Raw genomic sequence first — 19,852 nt, 5'->3', positions numbered from 1 at the left:
GTGAATTGCCTTTGTACCTTTGTCAAAAATCTGTTGTCTGTGTATGTCAGATGTCTTTCTGGATTCTCTTTAGTTTTGTTGAACTATTTGTCTTTTAATATGATAATACTACACTTTTTGCTACGGTAAGTTTCTAATAAATCTTTAAGGTAGGCAGAGTTAGTTCTCTAATGCTATTTTTATTTTTTGAAATTGTTTTGGCTATTCTATATCCTTGCATTTCCATATCAGTTTTAGACCCAGCTTGCCAATTTCTGTGCTAAAAGCCAGGTGGGATATTGATTGGGATTCTGTTGACTCTCTGAATCAATTTGGTGAGAATGAACATCTTAAGAACATTGAGTTTTCTGATACATGAGCCCAGTCTATCTCTCCATTTAAGTCCCTACTGAATCTCAGCAATATTTTGTCCTTTTCAGTGTATGGATCTTTTCTATCTTTGTCATATTTGTCCCTAAGCATTTCATGTGGTCTGATGGTATTGTTAATTGCACTTTTTTTTTTTTTAAAGATTGTATTTATTTATTTGACAGAGAGAGAGAGAGCCGGAGCAGGGGGAGCAAACAGAGGAAGAGGGAGAAGCAGGCTCCCTGCTGAGCAAGGAGCCCAATGTGGAGCTCAGTCCCAGAACCCTGAGATCATGACCTGAGCTGAAGGTAGACACTTAACTGAGCCACCCAGGCACCCCATTAATTATACTTTTAATTTAAATTTCCTACTGTTTGTTGTTGGCATGTAGGAATACAAGAGCTTTTTGAAATTAGTCTTGTATCCTTCAACGTTATTAAACTTTCTTATTCTAGTACCTTTTTTGTAGAGTCCATTAGATTTTCTACATGGAAAATCATGTTGGCTGGGAATAAAAATCATTTTACTTTTTCTTTTCTGACCTGACCACAGTCCCCCTATCCCCAATCCTATTTTTACCTATTGTTTAGAATCTCCCATATAAAGTTGAAGAGAGGTCCTGAGAGTAGATTTGTTTGCCCTATTCCTGATCATTCGGAGAAAGCATTCAGTCTTTACGTTAAGTATGATAATAGCTATACTTTGTTGTAGATATTCTTTATTAGGTTGAGAAAGTTCTTTTCTATTCCTAGTTGCTGACATTTTTTAAAAATCAGGAATAGTTGCTGAATTTTGTCGATTGCTTTTTATGTGTCTATTGAGCTGATTGTGTGGTTTTTCTTTTTTCAGTTTGTTAATATGGTGAATTCCCCTGCTTGCTTTTAAGATGTTAAACCAACCTTATATTTCTAAGTCCTGATTGGTCATGATGCATTATCTTTTTAACATATTGTTGGATTTTATTTTCTATAAGTTTGTTTAGAATTTTTGCATTTTAATTCATGGGTATAATCTATAGTTTTCTTTTTTATACTCTCTTTGTCTGATATTTATGCTGTCTTCATAAAATGAGTTTCAAAACACTTCCTCCTCTTCAGTTTTCTCAAAGAGACTCGATATTATTTCTTCCTTAAATATTTACTAGAACTTGCCACTGAAGCCCTTGGGCCTGGAATTTTCTTTGTGGGAAGTTTTTCCTCTTCCTTTCCAACCTGTTTGCCTTTTATTTACTTTGTATGTCTGAAAAAAAGTCTTTATCTTTTTTTTTTTTTTTTTAAGATTTTATTTATTTATTTGACAGACACAGATCACAAGCAGGCAGAGAGGCAGGCAGAGAGAGAGAGAGGAGGCAGGCAGAGAGAGAGAGAGGAGGAAGCAGGCTCCCCGCCAAGCAGAGAGCCCAATGCGGGGCTCGATCCCAGAATCCTGGGATCATGACCTGAGCCGAAGGCAGAGGCTTTAACCCACTGAGCCACCCAGGCGCCCTATATCTTGTTTTTATTTTTTAAAGATATTTTTGTTAGATTTGGAATCCTAGATTGATGATAGTTTTTCCTTCAAAATTTTTAAAGGATGTTGTTGAACTGTCTTCTTGATTACATTAGTTCCGATAAGAAATCTGTTGTCATCCTTATCCTTGTCCCCTGCTGTGTGATATATATATATATTTATCCCCACTGGTTGTTTTCAAAATAGTTCCTTTATCACTGATACTGAACAATTTCATTATGATGTGCCTTTTCCTTATAATTTGTTCAGTGTATAATTTGGGGGAAATTTGGCCTTTATTTCTTCAAATATGTGTGTCACTCTTTAGGGATACAGATTACATTGTATGTTAGGCTGCTTGAAGTTGTTCCACCACTTGCAGGTATTTTATTTTTATTTTTGTTAGTGAAAACATTTTTAATCTTTGTGTCATTTGGAATAGTTTCTATGTTTTCAAGTTCACTAAGTTTTTCTTCTGTAATTATAGTCTAATCTCCATTAATCCCAACAAATATGTTGGGTTTTGGTTTTTTTTTGTTGTTTTTTTTCATGTTTGACATTGTAGCTTTTAATCTCTGGAAGTTCAGATTTTTTTTTTTTTTTTAAATATCTTTCGTATCTCTACTTAACTTTTTGAACATATTGTGTTAAAGTATAATAATTGTTTTAATGTTCTTTTCTGCTAATTCAAAAATCTGTTAGATCTGGATGATTTTGCTTGATTTGTCCTGAATTTAGTGGTCATATTTTCCTACTTTTTTCTGTACCTGATACCATATCTAATTTTTATTTGATGCCAGACCTTGTAAATTTTACCGTGTTGGATATTGGATATTTTTTTATTTCTATAAATTTTCTTTAACATTGTTTTGGAACACAATTAAGTTACTTGGAAACGGTTTGATCCGTTCAGGATCTTGGTTTTCAAATTTGTTAGGCAGACATAGGGGAGTGATCAATCTAGTGCTAATTATTCCTCACGCCTTAGGCAATAACCTTCTGAGCATCCTATCTAATGCACCATGAATTTGTGAGGCCTTCCGGTCTGGCTGGTGTGAACAGGTGCTATTCCTGGCTCTATGTGAGCACAAGTCACCAGTCTTTTTAATTATGTTAGGTGGTTCTTTCCACAACTTCAGATAGTTTCTTCTTGTGCATGTGGTGATTAGTAGCCAACTAAATGCTTAAAGGAGAGAGCTCTGAAGTTCTCTCCTTCTCCTTAAACTACTGTCTTCTTTGGTGCTCTGCCCTATGAATTCTATCCATCTTGGTCTCCCCTGACTCTGGATTCTGACTCATTGGTTCTCCCTCAATTTAGGGAATCCACTTGATTGCACCTGGGTTTCCCCCTCTGTTCTGTGGCCCAGAAACACTCTGAATTCAATAGTCTGGGATTATTTTAAGTCTTATCATTGTCCTTTGTTGTTCTGTGTCCAGTGTCTTGAAAAGTATTAGTGTGTATATTTTGCCCATTTTTTTTCAAGTAGGAGTATACACTTTGTCCCTTTTACTCATCTTAGCTGAAATCAAAAGTTACTTCATGTTTTCTTAAATATAAATATTTACATGATTGCAATTAAAGTATATGTATCATTTTATGGTCAATAAACACTGTAGCTCAGATAGACAGTTCCCATATTTCCTAAATAGTTTTCATAATTGCCATTTTAGTAGCTGCAAAATGTTTCACAGTGTGCCAAATTTATTTGAGAGCAGTTTATATATTAAAGAATGATTTATGTTCTACCTCTTTCCAAAAAAGAATTTCAGATGGCTTACTGACAAAAAGGCCTACTAAATAAGACTAATACATTATGAATTAGAAGGGAAAACAAGGTTGAGAAAAACCAAGGAAGTAATAATGCCAACTATGATAATATCTGCTTGGGTATTCTGGCAGCCAAATGTGACAACTGTCATCAGTTCTGTTATTTTCATTATCAGAATGAAAAGGAGATTTCTAGGGAATAACAGTTATTGAATGCCTACTATGTGCAATTTAACAAAAGGTGTATTTGATTTTTACCTCAGCCTCATGGTACCTGCCCTGGGGCACAGAGTAAATGACAGAGTAGGCATTCTGGTTCCCAAGAGTAAAATGTCACAGCAAGCATTCCAAGGATAATGCCATCTTCACGCTACCTCAGGAGGGACAGACATCTTCCTGGTACTGAATGCTGAGAGAAATTTCTCACGTGGGCAGTTTATATGGGCAACTCTGAGTGATGCAATGATCAGTGTCTTCACAGCAGCTTCATATTAAACACAGAAGTTTTTAATTATTTTTTTTTGGTAACTTTTGATAGCTATGACATTGAACTGCCCTTCAGTTGAGGAACTATACTGAAAGGAATTACGTGTCTTTCTTGGGTATAACAAGCCAGAGATGAAATTTAGTTCCTTAGAGGAAAATACTGCTTGCTGTCCTGCACACCTTCTGTGATCTGGATGAGGTTTTTTGTTTTTGTTTTTGTTTTTCTGGATAAGGTTTTGAAAAGAATTAGAGGACTCTTATCTCACTGCTTTTGTTTTTGTTTTTTTAAGATGAGTCTGTTTTTACTAATTAACTCCTTTTTCTCACATACTGCTCTATAATCCTTTGTATTTTGACTTCTTTTTAAAAAAATTTTTATTAGTTAAATACAATTTAGTTGACATACAGTGTATTATTAGTTTCAGAGGTAGAATTTAGTGATTCATCAGTTGCATAGAATACCCAGTGCTCAGTATATCACATGCCCTCCTTAATGCCCATCATCCAGTTACCACATCCCCCTATCATCTCCCCTGCACAACCCTGTTTGTTCCCTAGAGTTAAGGGTCTCTTATGGTTCGCCTTCCTCCACTTTGACTTCTATGTCTCTAACTCTACTAAAAGCTTTTGGCATCTTTGTGTAGCCACCATTCACTGGAATTCTGGGGCTCCCTCCTTCTCTGTCAGCTGTTACTTTTCCTTACAAATTACTTGTGTTCTACCTGCCTACTCCCATAGCTGGGATGCTATCCTTGCCCCTTTCTCTTTGTACTTAACATTTTAGCACCTTTATAAAAGCCCAACTTGATATGACAGTCTCCTTTCTCTGAGTCTGATACTCAGAGCTACAGGAGTGCACAGAAATAAATGATACCTAGTTCTGATGTCAGGTTGCTTACTCTCTAGTAGGGGGATAGTAGAGGAAAGTCAATAACTATTATAAAAAACAGCAATTTAGAATTACAGATATGAATATGCAAATTTGAATACCCAAGTGGAAAAACCATGGAATATTTAATTGAGGATATAACTTTTGACATTGTGAGTAATATATGTAAATAGACACACTTGTACCGGACTCAGTTCATCTACCCCCCAACGCAAGATTTACTCCTCCCCACCCCAACTAGCCTCTGGGATTTAGCTATTTGCTTGGTGGGACCCTAGGTGCCATCACTATCATTTCAACTCCTGGCATTCCCAGCCATTGCAGACTTCTCCAGAATGTGCGGTGGGCTTTGGCACAATTTTCATAATATACACTGGGGACGGAGCATCAGCAGCTCCAGCACCAAGGTCCTATCTGACTGACCCACAAAGTCTGTGGCATCTCCTTCCATTCCTGGCTTCAGATGCCATGCCTTTCTGCTGTTTCTGCTCTGGTGTGTTATACCAGGATCTGGTATAACATGGCTCTGAGTGCAGGGGAGTTCATGCCTTCTGGGGTCAATGTGACCAGCAAGATTCAGTTGATAGGCAGGAACAGACTAGCAATTCCCTCTGTCTCCCTGATGGACTATTCCAAGGAATGACGTTACATGCTCGTCTAGAAACCTTTTCTCATGACTGAGCAGCTCTACTGTGAGCAGCTCATAGATACCACCTTGTAGCTGCTCTCATCCCTTCCCTGCCTCTCCTTCCCAGCTCCTTCACTCCTGCCGCCCTAAGAGGGCATCTCCCAGTAATGTCTTCACACGTGAGATCTGCTGCAGGCTCTTCTCTGTAAAGAATCTGGGCAAAGGTTCAGCAAAGTGTAGAGAAAGAAAGGCAGGTGTGCTGGGGCCTCGTACCAGTGGTTGACATAACATCTCTCAGGCCTTCCTGTCCTACCTGAGTGTGTCCTGCACCCCGGCACACCTGGAGCTGCTCCTGGTGTGCTCTGTGGGCACACCCTCTCTGCTCCCCCCCCCACTACCCCCCAGCTGCAGTAGCATGATATTAACTTCTTGTGCTTTCTGTGTTTTACAAGCTCATAGTCCATATAGAATTACAAAACACAAGTCACAAAAAATACATTCTGCTTATTCCTCAAGTTTCAGCCCAAAAATCAACATGTTCTTGAAGGCAAAAGTAAAATTTCTTGGGGCGCCTGTGTGGCTCAGTGGGTTAAGCCGCTGCCTTTGGCTCAGGTCATGATCTCAGGGTCCTGGGATCGAGTCCCGCATTGGGCTCTCTGCTCAGCAGGGAGCCTGCTTCCTCCTCTCTCTCTCTCTCTCTGCCTGCCTCTCTGCCTACTTGTGATCTCTCTCTGACAAATAAATAAATAAAATCTTTAAAAAAAAAAAAAAAGTAAAATTTCTTCACTCTGTGCAGCCCAAACTGTTTTTAAGTCGCTTTCAAGTATTTATCACATATTGTCTTGTATCATATATGATTGTTGGGCATCACAGCATCTGTCAGATAAAAAGCTCCTTGAGGGCAGGGATATGATTTAGTTTTGCATCTTCTACAAAGCTTATCAAAGAGCACTGCACACAGTAGGCACTCAGCATTTATCTGTTGGATACATTTAGAAAGCTATCTGCAAGGTTAAGATAACACTGTAGATATGTTCTTTAAATTATTATAGTCAAATGATAGATTACTATAATAATAAAAATTCTTTTGAGAAACTCACCAGCAAGTCTAGAATATTCTGAGAGCTCAGTTCAAGGACACATTCACATGACTGAGGTCATGCTGTCAATCTCCAAGCACCTGATAGCAGGAGATTCTCAGAGGTTCCTGAGGTCAAAAGCATTAGAATCCAATCAGACAACCTGGAATAAAGGTTCAACTTCATTGGGCCACAGGATAAACAATGAGAAGGGAATCTTTTCATTCATTCAGTGACTATTTTTGAGCATTTACTTTGTGATATTCAGATAAATGCTTTTAAAATATGAATGATAGAAGGACAACAGCTATACTTGTCTGTGGGAACATGTAAAGGTGATTAATTTCCTCCCCAAGTTTCTTACTTAGAGTGGTGATTTGTGTTCTTACATTTCACACTATCCAGTTAATTTCAAGGAATTTTTAGAGTCAATACAGCAGGTGAGTGAAGGAAGAAATCTGAAGAGAACATGAAAACTATTACGAGAAGTATTAGTAATTGCCACATGTAGTTGAATAATTGTGCTCTGTAAGAAGAGAGAAGCTGGGTGGTGCTCATCAAAAAAAAAAAAGTGTTTAATTTTCTTAAATCTTTGACTCTGAGAAGGCTTTTCAGCCACTCATTATATAACAAGACTGGGCAAGCCTCCCTCTCTTTTTTTTGCCATTGACATCTTCCAAGGAAAATGCTGCATGATATGATTTTCAAGGCTAATTTGCCTTTTTGTCTCAAGCAGTGTCTCTTGCTACAAATTAGCCTTGTGTACCTCCCTGAGCTAGAGAGGCTCCTTCAAAATTCCTAACAGGCAGCCTGGTGGAGAGATGGGAGGGAAAGGAAGGGAGGGAGGAAGGGCGGGAGGAAGGGAGGGAGAGAGGTAGAGGGTGCCTGTCTGCTGCGTACATGTGGTACAGGCTGGGAGATCAGAACGCTCACAGAACAGGCAGTGTAATTACATGTTCCTTGTAAGTATGTTAGCCCCACGGGGAACTAAGCTGGCCAGTCCACTTGGAGAGGAAAAGTAGATTTAAGGATGGTAGAAGGGGTCATTTCATAACTGACTTATTACTCAGTTATGATGAGGGCATTTGCTGATCTCCAGTGACTGCCTCATGCTTTTGGTCAGGCTCGGCTCTCTCACTCCCAGATACTTGATTTTGCAAAAGGGACACACCTTTCTGCAGGAAAAGAAGACACTGACCAGATTGCAAGCGGTAGGTTGTGACATTCAGCATGTTTATGCAGCAGAATTGCTGAGAGATGAGGGGTGGGGGGCGGGGGGTGGGGGTGGTAGTGGTGGTGTTCGGGTTGGTTGATTTATCTGCAATAGGGAATGTTTTATTTTAATTGTCAGTTAAAAAGAAGAGTTGCTGCCTAGGCTAAGGTATCAGTTAAAAATTCTGTGTTCCCAGCTTTTATATTTGTGTTAGATGTGATTTCTGTGCTCATGCAGCTTAGTGAAGCTAGGGAGGGCTCACCTTTAAATAACCTGCAGTTTCCTATTTTCATTCTTTTTTTTTTTCATCCCTAAGCACTGTTCCCACCCCTTCTTCCCAACATCCGCCTGACCACCCCCTCCACCACCCCCCACCGTGTGAAACGTGGCCTGTCTTCATCTTGAGTCTTTTGCACCCTGAGTCTGGATTTCTGGCTTGTTTGCTGTAGGTATTTGTGGATGCCTCGCAGTCATCCAGGGCCCAGGCGAACTGACTGTGCATGGGAATCGGAGACCATGGCCGTGCAGCTGGTGCCCGACTCTGCTCTCAGCCTGCTGATGGTGAGTGCTCCGGGAGGAGGTGGGGCCCAGGCAGCGCCCAGCTCCAGCCTCACCAGCCTGCCTGCTTGCCTGCCTGCCCGCACAGTGGGCTGCTGCAGTAGCTGCAGACATGCGGAAAATCCCTCTGCTTTATCCTGCAGGCTTGTTTGAAATGATTCCTTGGGTGAGAGTATCAGCCATGACAAAGCACTCTCAGAGAAAAGAAGCATTAGATTTGCCATTTTAGAAACTTGTTGCTTAATGCTGTTTTGAGAGATATGCTTGCAAACAGGTGCTATGAGCCCCTGGAAATAGATTCCCACCAACGCCTCCCCCTGGCTTCTCAGCATCCTGTCCCACTGCCTTTTACATTGAAATTGAGGTGATGGTGTTTGTTTGTTTGTTTTTGAACCTCTCGTAGCAACTGTGGAATTTTTTTGCCCACGGAGCATCTGAATAAGATCGTCTTTCTAGGTGCCCATGTGTCTACTCAGACTTCCCCGTAGAAGCAGCTGAGGAGGTTGTGGCCTTTTTTTAACACTTGTACTGCAGAGCTCACCTCCCAGTTGTGATTGCTGGGAAGACACTGGCAAAGGCCTTGTCCAGGCACTTGCCAGTGTGTGGACCACTGACCTACTTTAAACTTCTCTGATTTCCGTCATGTTAAGAAGGCCCCCACTCAGCATATCTAAGCAAACAGGGACACTGGCATCACCTTGCTTTACTCTGACTGACTTTTTGCTAGGATTTAGGTTCAGAGTTTGCTTTTACTGTCATATTGCTCCTCCTCTCCTCGCTGGATAGCCCATAGGCCAGGGTAATGTTGACGGAAATAGCCCGCATCAGGCTTGGTGTGTGAATGCTCTAACAGTTGCACAGGAGATTTTACGAACAAAGCATAAGTGCTTCTGCTGTGTATATTGATCCATGTTTTCTGACTGAGAAGGGGAAATGCAGCTTTATGAGGCCTGATGCATTTATTAAGAGCACTTGGAAGAGGAACCAGTGGGGAACATGCCTCCGGAGTGATGAGCTAGGTCAGATTAAGAGGGGTAAATATCAGGGTTTTTGGTTATCCCAAATGTCATTTAGGCCACAGAGCCATTTAAAATGACTGAGATCTCATGGGCTTCTGCTGACTTCCAATTCTACTGGGAGATAAGTATTCAAAAGAATTGAAGTTGTTTTCTGGGGAAATTATCCTTGACTCCTCTCCCTTCCTCATAATTGTATTGTCTAATGATCCTTTATTTTCCATTGTCTACCTGTGGTCATGTATGTGGATGGTAAACATCTTAGCATTTCTGACTGTGGCAGGCATGCAGTGGCAGTATCTATGAGGACCAAGAGATTCCAGAAAACTGGAAGTCTGAGTCATTTGCAAAAAAAAAAATATATAGGCACATATGCCCCTATTCAGGTATGCATATTATCTAATATTGTTTAATAGAAATAAGTCTTGGGTTGTTATGTTAATATAGAGAAGAAATGTGTTCATAAAAATTAGCTTTAGGGAGAGCTGGGCCTCTTTGCCTCCAAGTTACTGTTCTGATTTCTTCCCCATGCTTCTGAGCAATCAGGTATGTGTTTGTTTTACTAGGAACACTAAGGATAAATCCTCAGTACCCAGACAGAATGCAGCTCAGCATCCTGGTCCAGCTGCTCCTGCCACACATACACTCAGGCTTTCTTTTTCCTGGTACTCTCAAATATTTTGGGTGCTGCCCTGGAGGTGTCTGCAGCAGACTTTATTTTCTGTGTATTAGCAGCCTCTGCCCTTGGATCTATCCCTCGTGCTTACCTCCTGCCCAGATTAAAGGTTTGCGTGTATGTCTCTCTCAGAAGCCAGGGAAATAGCTCTCGATACCATGATGGACCATTAGATTAGACAACCTTGGAGCACCATGTATAACCGTAGTCAGTGCATGTTTTCAGGGCCGTGACTGGTTCGGGTGAATTTTCCCATGTGTTGTTTTTCACGTTTGTTGCCTTTTTCATTTTTAAGAGTGAATCTCAAAATAATTGCTTCTCAACCTATCACATGACGAGTCCAAAATGTATAAGCAAGTCAACAGGGAAGAAAGGAGGAAAAGAAGCCATTTAGCAGTTGCTTTGGCTGTGAGTTCAGTAAGGAAGCGTAAACATTATTATTTATTAGCTAATCAATCGGCCAGTCAGTCTCGAGTATTGATGGTGTACCTGCTGACTGAAGAAAGTAGCATAGTATAAGGGTCAGAGTGAGAGCTCATAAACACCCAGTTAGGGAAGAGGGGACTATCAGGTGGCTTGATTGCAATTCCACAATTTTATGCTGTGGAGTCATTGGGCTGTAGGGAACTCGGGGAGAGCAACTGACCACACCTCTTGGTTTTGAATAAGAAGGCAATCAGACATTATATTCAGTGTAAACTATAAATGATTCAGGGCATAACAGATTAATTAGGTTTTGCAGGTGGCAACAGATCTGTAATTGGAGATCCCTGTGCTCTGTTTCCAGCTTTGCCGCTCACTGGGCGATCCTGAGTGAGCTAGGTGATCCTTTCACTGAGCTTTAGTTGTGGCCCTTGCTTACTTGGCGGGGTGGGGGGGGGCATGCTCATCTGTAGAGTCCCTTTAAGCTCTGTTAAACATAACATAAGACCTCCAGGAATATGTCTAGAACAGAGGCAACTCTAATGCTTTATTCAGCGTTATGTCTTATTTGTACCCTATGACAGTGTTGCTTTTAAGATATGTATACAATAGAATACTATGCAGCCATCAAAAGAAATGAAATCTTGCCATTTGCAACGGCATGAATGGAACTAGAGGGTATTATGCTGAGCAAAATAAGTCAATCAGAGAAAGATAGTTGTCATATGATCTCCCTGATATGAAGAATTTGAGAGGCAGGATGGGAGGTTTGGGAGGTAGAAAAGGAAAAAATGAAACAAGAAGGGATTGGGAGGGAGACAAACCATAAGGGACTCTTAATCTCACAAAACATACTGAGGGTTGATGGGGGGAGTGGAGTATGGAGAGGGTGGCTGGGTTATGGACATTGGGGAGGGTATGTGCTATGGTGAGTGCTGTGAAATTTGTAAGCCTGACGATTAACAGACCTTTATCCCTGGGGCAAATAATACATTATATATTAATAAAAAATAATTAATTTTTAAAAAGATGGTGGAATTGTTCCCATCTGTATGGCTTTTATGCCAGAAAAAGTGTTTGATATTATTTGCTGGAAGAGGTGATCATCTGGGTTTGTTCACACTCTGCTGTCTGGAATCCTATCCCATGGGAGCCTGATTTATTCTGTTGGACAAGAGCAGGTGACTTTTGAAAAGTACATAAGGTAACTTTCTAAGCTGGTGCAGACTGTGGGGCATCTGGAAGGGGGCCTGGGTTGTAAGCAGATGCTGACCGTCTTGAGGTGGGTGGATTTCACTGATTCTTCCAATGAAGAGTCAGGGTGGGAGGAAGAGGAGCGTCCATGCAAGATGGAGGTCCTCAAACAACCAAGGGAGGGTGGATTCAGAGCGAGGTCAGGTGCTGGTGGTAAAGACCACCTTTCAGGCCATTGAAAAGCCTGCCTCCTCTATCTTTGCAGAAATCTTGGGAAGCAAGAAAAGACAGTGTTGTGTTCAACACATTGTGGGGAGCCTCCAGCCTGATGTGACTAATTATAGAGCAGGAAGCTCTTGGCTATGTGTCTTTTGCTGAAATCACATGAGTTTAGGGAACTCTTTAAGGGTTGGAATGTGCTAGAGCCAGGGACTTGTTGATCATTTCTCTAATGATAGCTTAGAGATGTATAACCAAGAGGCTACAGAGGTGGTATTAGGATGTTTGGCTTTTAGATTCTGAAAGCTCAGACAGCTAGATTAAAATATTTTTAATGTAACTTAGCTAGCCAGGCAATAATGCAAATTATGCTTTTCTATAAATTATATTGACATATATTATCTCACTTAATCCCTTCAACAATCCTGGTGTTAAGACAGAAATTTTTGATAATCAGAATCTGAAAAAATCTGTTAGTGGTCACATAAGAAATTGATGGGGCAAAGTCTCAAAATCAGGGTTTCTGATACTCAACCCAGGGCTTTCTTTGATACCATGTCAAAGCTCAAGAACTTGACCACCAGGATCTTCTAACACTTTGGATTTAGCCCCTCGGGGGGTCTTACTTCTGAGCCACTCTGCACTAGGTGAGTAGTGATGTTTTCTTATTTATCTTTATTCTTTTCCATGTTATAATTTAAATTAAAAGTTGATACCATACATTTGGCTCAAGACATCTGGTTTGATTCTAAGAAAAAGAAATCTTTTTCTATCTATGAGAATTCCTGTGTTCTCAAGGTTGCATTCTCTTGGACTCTGTTTCTAAGAAAATTGCCAAGAGTCAAGTTTTATAATAGCAAAATTAAATATGTAAAAATTTCCATTGATAAGTCAAAGAAATTAGTGAGTGATTATTCTCAGTGAATGAAGGATGCGAATTAAATTATCTTGAAGATTCTTTCCATTTCTCAAAATTTGATTTCCGATTTCTGGGATTCCTTTGAGTAGACTAAGAATAGACTAGGTCTCTGGTCTGTTTTGAATAGATTCCAGTTGATAATCTGTTCTTGTAAAACTTTATCTCTCTAGTTTCATTTCATTTCATTTTTTAAAAAATATTTTATTTATTTATTTATTTGAGAGAGAGAGATCACAAGTAGACAGAGAGGCAGGCAGAGAGAGAGAGAGAGGGAAGCAGGCTCCCCACTGAGCAGAGAGCCCGATGTGGGACTCGATCCCAGGACCCTGAGATCATGACCAGAGCCGAAGGCAGCAGCTTAACCCACTGAGCCACCCAGGCGCCCCTCATTTCATTTTATTATTGATTCTTCTTTCCTCAGATATTTTCCTCACTTGGAAATTTTCTTTATTAATCAACCAACAAATACTTGCTGAGTATGTACTCCGTGCAGGAAGAATACAAGGCAGTCACTAGCTTTAGCGAACTTAAAAACTAATTGGAAAGACAAGGTAGAGACATGGAAATTATAACAACAAGGAATTTATAGGACAACTGCAGAGAATCACATGAGAACTGCAATGAGACCGTGCATAATCTGTAACCAAATAAGCCCTGGGGTGCACTCCCTATCAGAGTGGGGAAACTGGTTCAAGCTTAGTAACACGTTAAAGGGTAGATGAGAATGAATCTGAGGTGAGATGAGTGAACGAATTAGGATGGAGTCCAGACTTTGTTGGGAGTTAGAAAGTAGACTGGTTTGGACAGAGTTCCTAGAGGTGACAAAGTCTTACATGGGCAGAAAAGCAGGCTAAGGGTGTGACCAAGGTCCTAGTTGTATAACTACAACCTCATTTTCCTCTAAATTTGACCTGTGACAGGTATCTATTTGGAGTTTCTACTAAAACCATGGATTTTTCTCCAGATTACAAAAGGCAAAAAGCATAGGATAAAATTAAAGTCTGTCTTGGGGAATCTTGCTCTTGAGTTAATGATAATAATCCTTATATTTTTCAAAGTGCTTTTGTGCATGCTGTCAGGACAGATACTATATCTTTCTACTATAACATCAAGCTGAGATCCAGAAATAGTAAATGGCTTGCCCAAGATGGCTTGGCTAATTGTAATGGTTTCCATAATGGTTAGCTCATACATATGAAAATGTAATATTGACCACCTTTATGGAAATTCAAAGGGTAATAATTATGTGTTAATACAGAGCATAGCCATCTAAAGCACTGTGAACAGAGTGGGATCCAGACAGGGGCCCTGGATGTTCAGGTCTATAGTAGGTTGGGTTCTTAGTATCATTTACTTTTATTGTTTATTTAAAGTTGGTTGATTGTCAAAACATCCCTGGAAAATGTTTATGTAACTGTTATATCTAAGTCAGTAGGTAAAATCCTTCTTAAACTATGTTTTTTATCTTCTAAAGTGAAATTTCCTAATGAATATGTCTGAAATACTGATATTAATAATATTTGTAGTTAGTGTGCAATGTACAAATTTATCTGTCTCAGAGGGTGAAATTCAAAATCAATGAGTCATACTCCCTCTCTTAGATAATTTTTTGCTGACTATATTTTTATTTCATTTTATGTCTTTCTAATTTTAAGTGACAGATTTCAACTCATACCAATCTTAACATGGAGGGGAAATGTATTGACTGATGTAAAAGGGGAGTCCAGCGATGGAAGTGGTTCCAGGAGAAGCTGGACTGAGGACTTTGGGTGACAGAGTTCAGACCCTGTTTCCCTACCTCTCTCCATGTCTTTAGGCTCTAGCAGATTCTTTCTTCCAGCAGCTCCAGGATTACTTGTTCTTGGAGCTAGTGGGCCCAGATAAAAGAGCAGGACTTTCCTTACAAAGTGATTTCTTAACATCTGTTTGGCACTGTTGGCTAATAGGTTTTGCTCTTGGCCAGTCACTGGGTCCAGAGATGGGTTCGCTGACCGAGCAGGTTGGCTTCTATGTCTAGATTTGTGAGGAGAAAGGTTTGTCAGTTGGCTGATAACTCCACCTGAATCAACAGGGAGTGGGAAGGCAAGGTTCCAGAAGGAAAAAAGCTCTTTTACTTGATTGAAAAAAGAACTCTTTATAGAAGAGTTCCAGAAGGAAAAGAGCAAGGAGGAATGAATCCTAGCAAGGTAAACACAACAGATGCTCATTAGTGGTCTTTATATCTTGTATACCAGTATAGGGCTCCTATAAAACTGGTCAGGTGGGTAAAGGCATCAGTGAACCCTAAATCATTGATTCAGTTTCCCTCAAAATAAATACAAATGGAAAAGCCCAATTGTCTAGTTTATTCTAGATTGAAAATGTTTCACCATTTGTAAAGTGGCATAATAATAGCTACCATGTAAGATTTGGGATAATTCAATGAGATATGCGGATAAAGTACTTAGCACTGTTCCTGGATCAAAGTAAATATGCAGTCAGTATTAGCAATTGTTCGCGTCATGTTAACATGATATGAAACTACCATCCACCCAAACTCACCTCATTGGATTCCTGAATGAGCCACAGTCAATCTAAAAGGAGAAGTTGCCCAAACCTCTCTGCATCCCGGTGTCTGAACAGTCAGTGACCACTTTGAACAATCCGTCAGTTGTTTTAGAAAAACAGATGCTCCTAGGATCAGGTGAATTGTTCCGATCATGAGCAAATTTAAATTTGCATTCCTGTCTTGACTAACTAACAAAATTTTCTTAACCTCTGAGGGAAGATGACTGAAATATGGGCTGCAATATGTTCTCTCTGGCAAATGCAAAATGCATGCCATTCAGGCTGCTATACATGATTGGGTGGCTATTAGTGCATCTCTGCTAAAAATTAATTGTCTGGCTGCTTTGCAAAGTTTAATAGTCATTTGGAGAGCATATGTTACTAGTGCAGGTAACAGTATCTCATTGAATTCTATGCCAAAGTAGGAAGTCAAATGGAACATATGGTATTTAGCCTGGTCATAATCAAAGGTCCTGGAAACATGCTTGACTAAAACCATGGTATATATACAGTATAAGAAGCCTAAATTCCAATGTCAAGGTAACATTGGCCTGCCACCCATGTTTCCTACGAATGAGTGCTTTTTATAATCCTGGACATTGAAATGCTAGTCTCTCAATCCAGACCTGGAGAAGCCGTTTCCTGAGCAGTAGATCGAGTTCCACTCCCCAAGCAATGTCATGTATGCCCATGGTTTTAACTCTCATCTGTACACTCATGACTCCCTAATCATGTCTTTGGCTCAGGCCTTGCCCCCAGGTTTCTCATGACTAGCAATCCAAATGCTTATCAGGTTTATCTTCCTGTATGTCCCATAGATGCCTCAAACTCAATTCACCCCATAGAGAAATTGTGACCTTCTTCTTGGTCTACATGTCTTTCATTGGTGGTAATACCGTTTTGCCTGTCATCCGAGAATTCACCATTGACTCCTCCTTCTTCCTCATCCACCTTGTCCAGTTATGTCCAGGTTCTGTTGTCTCTGCTCCCTCTTTTCTCTGTAATCTGGCCCCTCCTGCCCGTGCCCCTCTCCCTGTCTAGATCAAGTTTACAATCTCTTTCACCTGGATCTCTGCTTCTGTTTTCTTTTCCCTATGTCCATCCTCTGTATATTTTCCAGAGTGATATTTATAAAATGAAATTCTGATTTTGCTACTAATTAGGTCTATTATTTTCTTCTAAAATGAAGGTCTAAAATCCTGATTATACTTGATTATACATGGGATAAACCTCAAGCTTTTTATTTATTTATTTTATTTATTTTTTAAAAGATTTTATTTATTTATTTGACAGAGAGATCACAAGTAAGCAGGGAGGCAGGCAGAGAGTGAGAGGGAAGGAGGCTCCTTGCTGAGCAGAGAGCCTGATTCGGGGCTTGATCCCATGACCCCGAGATTATGACCTAAGCCCCGAGATTATGACCTGAGACAAAGGCAGAGGCTTTAACCCACTGTGCCACCCAGATGCCCCAAGCTTTTTATTTTTTAATTGAGGTAAAGTTGGTATATAGTAGTATATAGGGTTTCAGATGTATAAAATTAGAACTTTATATCTATATACACTACAAAGTGATCAAGCTTTTTAACATACATATTAGTCACTTCACCTCCAACCTCTGCCTCCCTATCTAACTCCATGCCCTGCTGTATCTCCCACCACTCCTGAGAATTGGTGCCTTCGTAGTGTTGGTCTGTTCCTGCTCCTGAGAAAGACCAAGCTGGCCCCTGTCCCACAGAAACACCATGTTGGTTCAAGCCTATGTACTTTTGAAAATGCTCTTTCCACTTCCTCACTTCTTCCTGAGGAAGGAAGGAATCATTTATATTTATATTTTCTATCATTTCACTTATTGCTAACACTACTATATGATATTTGACTTTTGTACCTGTTTTCCTTAATAGAATGTGAGCACATCAACAATATAGAGTATTTTTTGTCCATTCATTCAGCAAATATTTATTGAACACCTACTATCTTCTGGACACTATTTTAACATGAAGGGTATAATAGAGTGAACAGGACAGACAAGGTTTTTGATGTCCTTTTACTTACCTGGGGAGAAATTAAAAAAAAAAAAAAGCAAGTACACTGAAAACACACAGAAATATCAGGGAGTGGTAATTGTTCTAGAGCAAATTCTAAATGATGATGAGTGACAGCTTTAAAGTGGGTGATCAAGGGAGCCTTCTCTGAAGAAACTGAAGGGTGACTGCAAAAAAGAGATAGTGGTGGAAAGTTGTGGGCAGGACATTCCAGTCAAGGTAGAAGCCATAGGACCTGTGGGAGTTTATTGCATCCCAGCACCTTGCACTGTACTAAATACAATCGGTAAATTAAAGTATTGCTTAATTACTTCTGGCCGCTTAACACAGGACCATCCTAAGACACATGGGTCTTGCTCCAGAGCTTACATATCACAAAAGAAATGTACCTAAAGGAAACACTGACCTTGTGAGAGAAAATGGGCTCCCCCATTATAGGGCATGGTACCAACAGTGTGTAGAAAGGAATTCAGAGGAGTGGTCTGGGAGGGATAGGGGAGGAAGACCTAGAGATCTAGTTATGACAGGGTCTGTGGAGGAAAAGGACCTTAAGCCAGTAGAAAGGTGCAGATTTCCACCTGTACTGATGTGATTGACATATACAATGGGTAAGTTGAAGGTGTACAGCATGTTGATTTGTTACACTGACATATTGCAGTATGATTACCACCTTAACATTAGCTAACTCCTCCATCAGGCACATATTTACCATTTCTTTTTTTGTGCAAAGAAATCTAAAATTTACTCTCTCAGTAACTTTCAAGTATATAATACAGTGTCGTTAACTCTAGTCACCCAAATTAGATTAGATGATTAGATCCCCAGAACCTGTTCATCTTCTAACTGCAGGTTTGTACCTTTGACCAATATTTCCCCATTTGCCGCACTGTCGGTCCCTAGTAACTGCCATTCTACTTTCTGTAAGTTTCATTTCTTAAGATTCCACATATAAATGATACCATACAGTATTTGTCTTTCTCTGACTTTTTCACTTAGGAATATGTCCCCAATAGCCACCCGTTTTATCACAAGTGGCTGAATTTCCTTCTTTCTTGTGGCTGAGTAATACTCTATTGTGTGTGTGTATGAGAGAGAGAAAGAAAGAAAGAGAGATCTGGTTTATTCATTCCCCCATAAATGGGCAGTTAGATCGTCTTGGTTAGTCGATGTCTTAGGTTGTTGTGGTTAGCCAATGTCTTGGATATTGTGAGTAATGCTGCAATAAATATGAGAATATATATGTATCTCTTAGAGATCCTTTTTTCATTTCCTTTGGATATATTCTTAGTTTAGGGTACATTTATTTTTGGTGGGGGAGGAAAGGGAGAGAGTATCTTTCTGGGAAAAGGAACAACATAATGAGGGAGATTCAGGAGGAAACAATAATAAACCACTGTGATGGGGATCAGATGAGGGTAGAGGTGGGGGTGGGAAGGAGGGCTTGGCAGGAGAGGATTTGCATTATGGAAGTGAGGACTTCAGGTGGAGCAAGTTAGGACTAAATGAGGGAAGACATTGCAAATGGTCCCATGAGTACCTGGACTGGAGCCACAGGAATTTACGAGACTTTGCGTTCTTTAATGGGGACTGACTTAGCTAGTGTGGGGGTTGGGAATTTTAATCTGGTGATGGTACTCAAGGTGCATTGGGGAGATGGGAGGAAGAATGGCTATTCAGTTTAGTCAAATGGATTAACTCAGGTGGAAGGTGAAGAGGCAGCATTGTGGTGGCCGTGGGAAAAGAGGAAAGTGGATGAATTCAAGGGATGTTCTGAAGGCAGCATCATCAAGACCATAGGATAGATTGCTAGTGGGGCCCAGGCACAGGGAGGAGCCAGCCAGGATTACAGAGTGTTGGATTCCAGAGCTGTAGGGAGTGGTACAGGAACAGCATCAAGGTGGGAAATACAGTTTGCAGTTAAAAAGGCTGCAGTTAATATGGGACCACCAAGTTAAAGGCATTGAAGAAATAATGGGATTTCCTAGCAGAGATGGTTGATGGGCAGTTGGAGATCATGGTCACTTAGGTCAGTGATTAGATTTGGAGGGGCAGATCTGAGAATGAGATTAGGAACCCAGGAATCCTGAAGAAAGACTGTAGGGAGAAAAGAACAGAAGGCTACACCTGTGCAAGGGGTGTTCTAAAAGCCATGGTCAGCAAGAGTTCATATTATCTTGTGATACAGGCCACATTTGTACCAGGTCTGTATTACCTTGACTTGGGCATTAATTTTCCTCACATTAAATGTACCACCTGGCCTAACTGAAGCAGCCTCAGAGATTTTTCACTAGATGCAGGTTAAATGCAGTTTCATTAGATAACTGTACCTCCTCCCATGTTCTTGTAGGGCACAACTGGG

The 19,852-nt window shown here is 40.3% G+C and overlaps 1 protein-coding gene across 3 annotated transcripts in view; it reads left to right on the top strand.

Annotated features, from left to right (window-relative positions):
• Nucleotides 1–7,566: 7,566 nt before the first annotated feature.
• FRMD4A (FERM domain containing 4A) overlaps nucleotides 7,567–19,852 on the top strand; it is a 606,410-nt gene continuing 594,124 nt past the window's right edge. For 2 of the 3 annotated variants that reach the window (XM_044228296.1, XM_044228297.1), the window contains exons 1-2: nucleotides 7,569–7,648; nucleotides 8,349–8,460. In XM_044228296.1, the coding sequence (XP_044084231.1) occupies nucleotides 7,587–7,648; nucleotides 8,349–8,460 (174 nt within the window). In that variant the 5' untranslated portion in view covers nucleotides 7,569–7,586. Of the gene's footprint in view, nucleotides 7,898–8,348; nucleotides 8,461–19,852 lie in introns of all 3 variants that reach the window. The other variant, XM_044228298.1, reaches the window with a different exon arrangement.

This window comes from Neovison vison, chromosome 12 (genome assembly GCF_020171115.1).
Source record: "Neovison vison isolate M4711 chromosome 12, ASM_NN_V1, whole genome shotgun sequence".
NCBI classification, from domain to species: domain Eukaryota; kingdom Metazoa; phylum Chordata; class Mammalia; order Carnivora; family Mustelidae; genus Neogale; species Neogale vison.
This window is presented reverse-complemented; position numbering and strand designations above follow the sequence as displayed.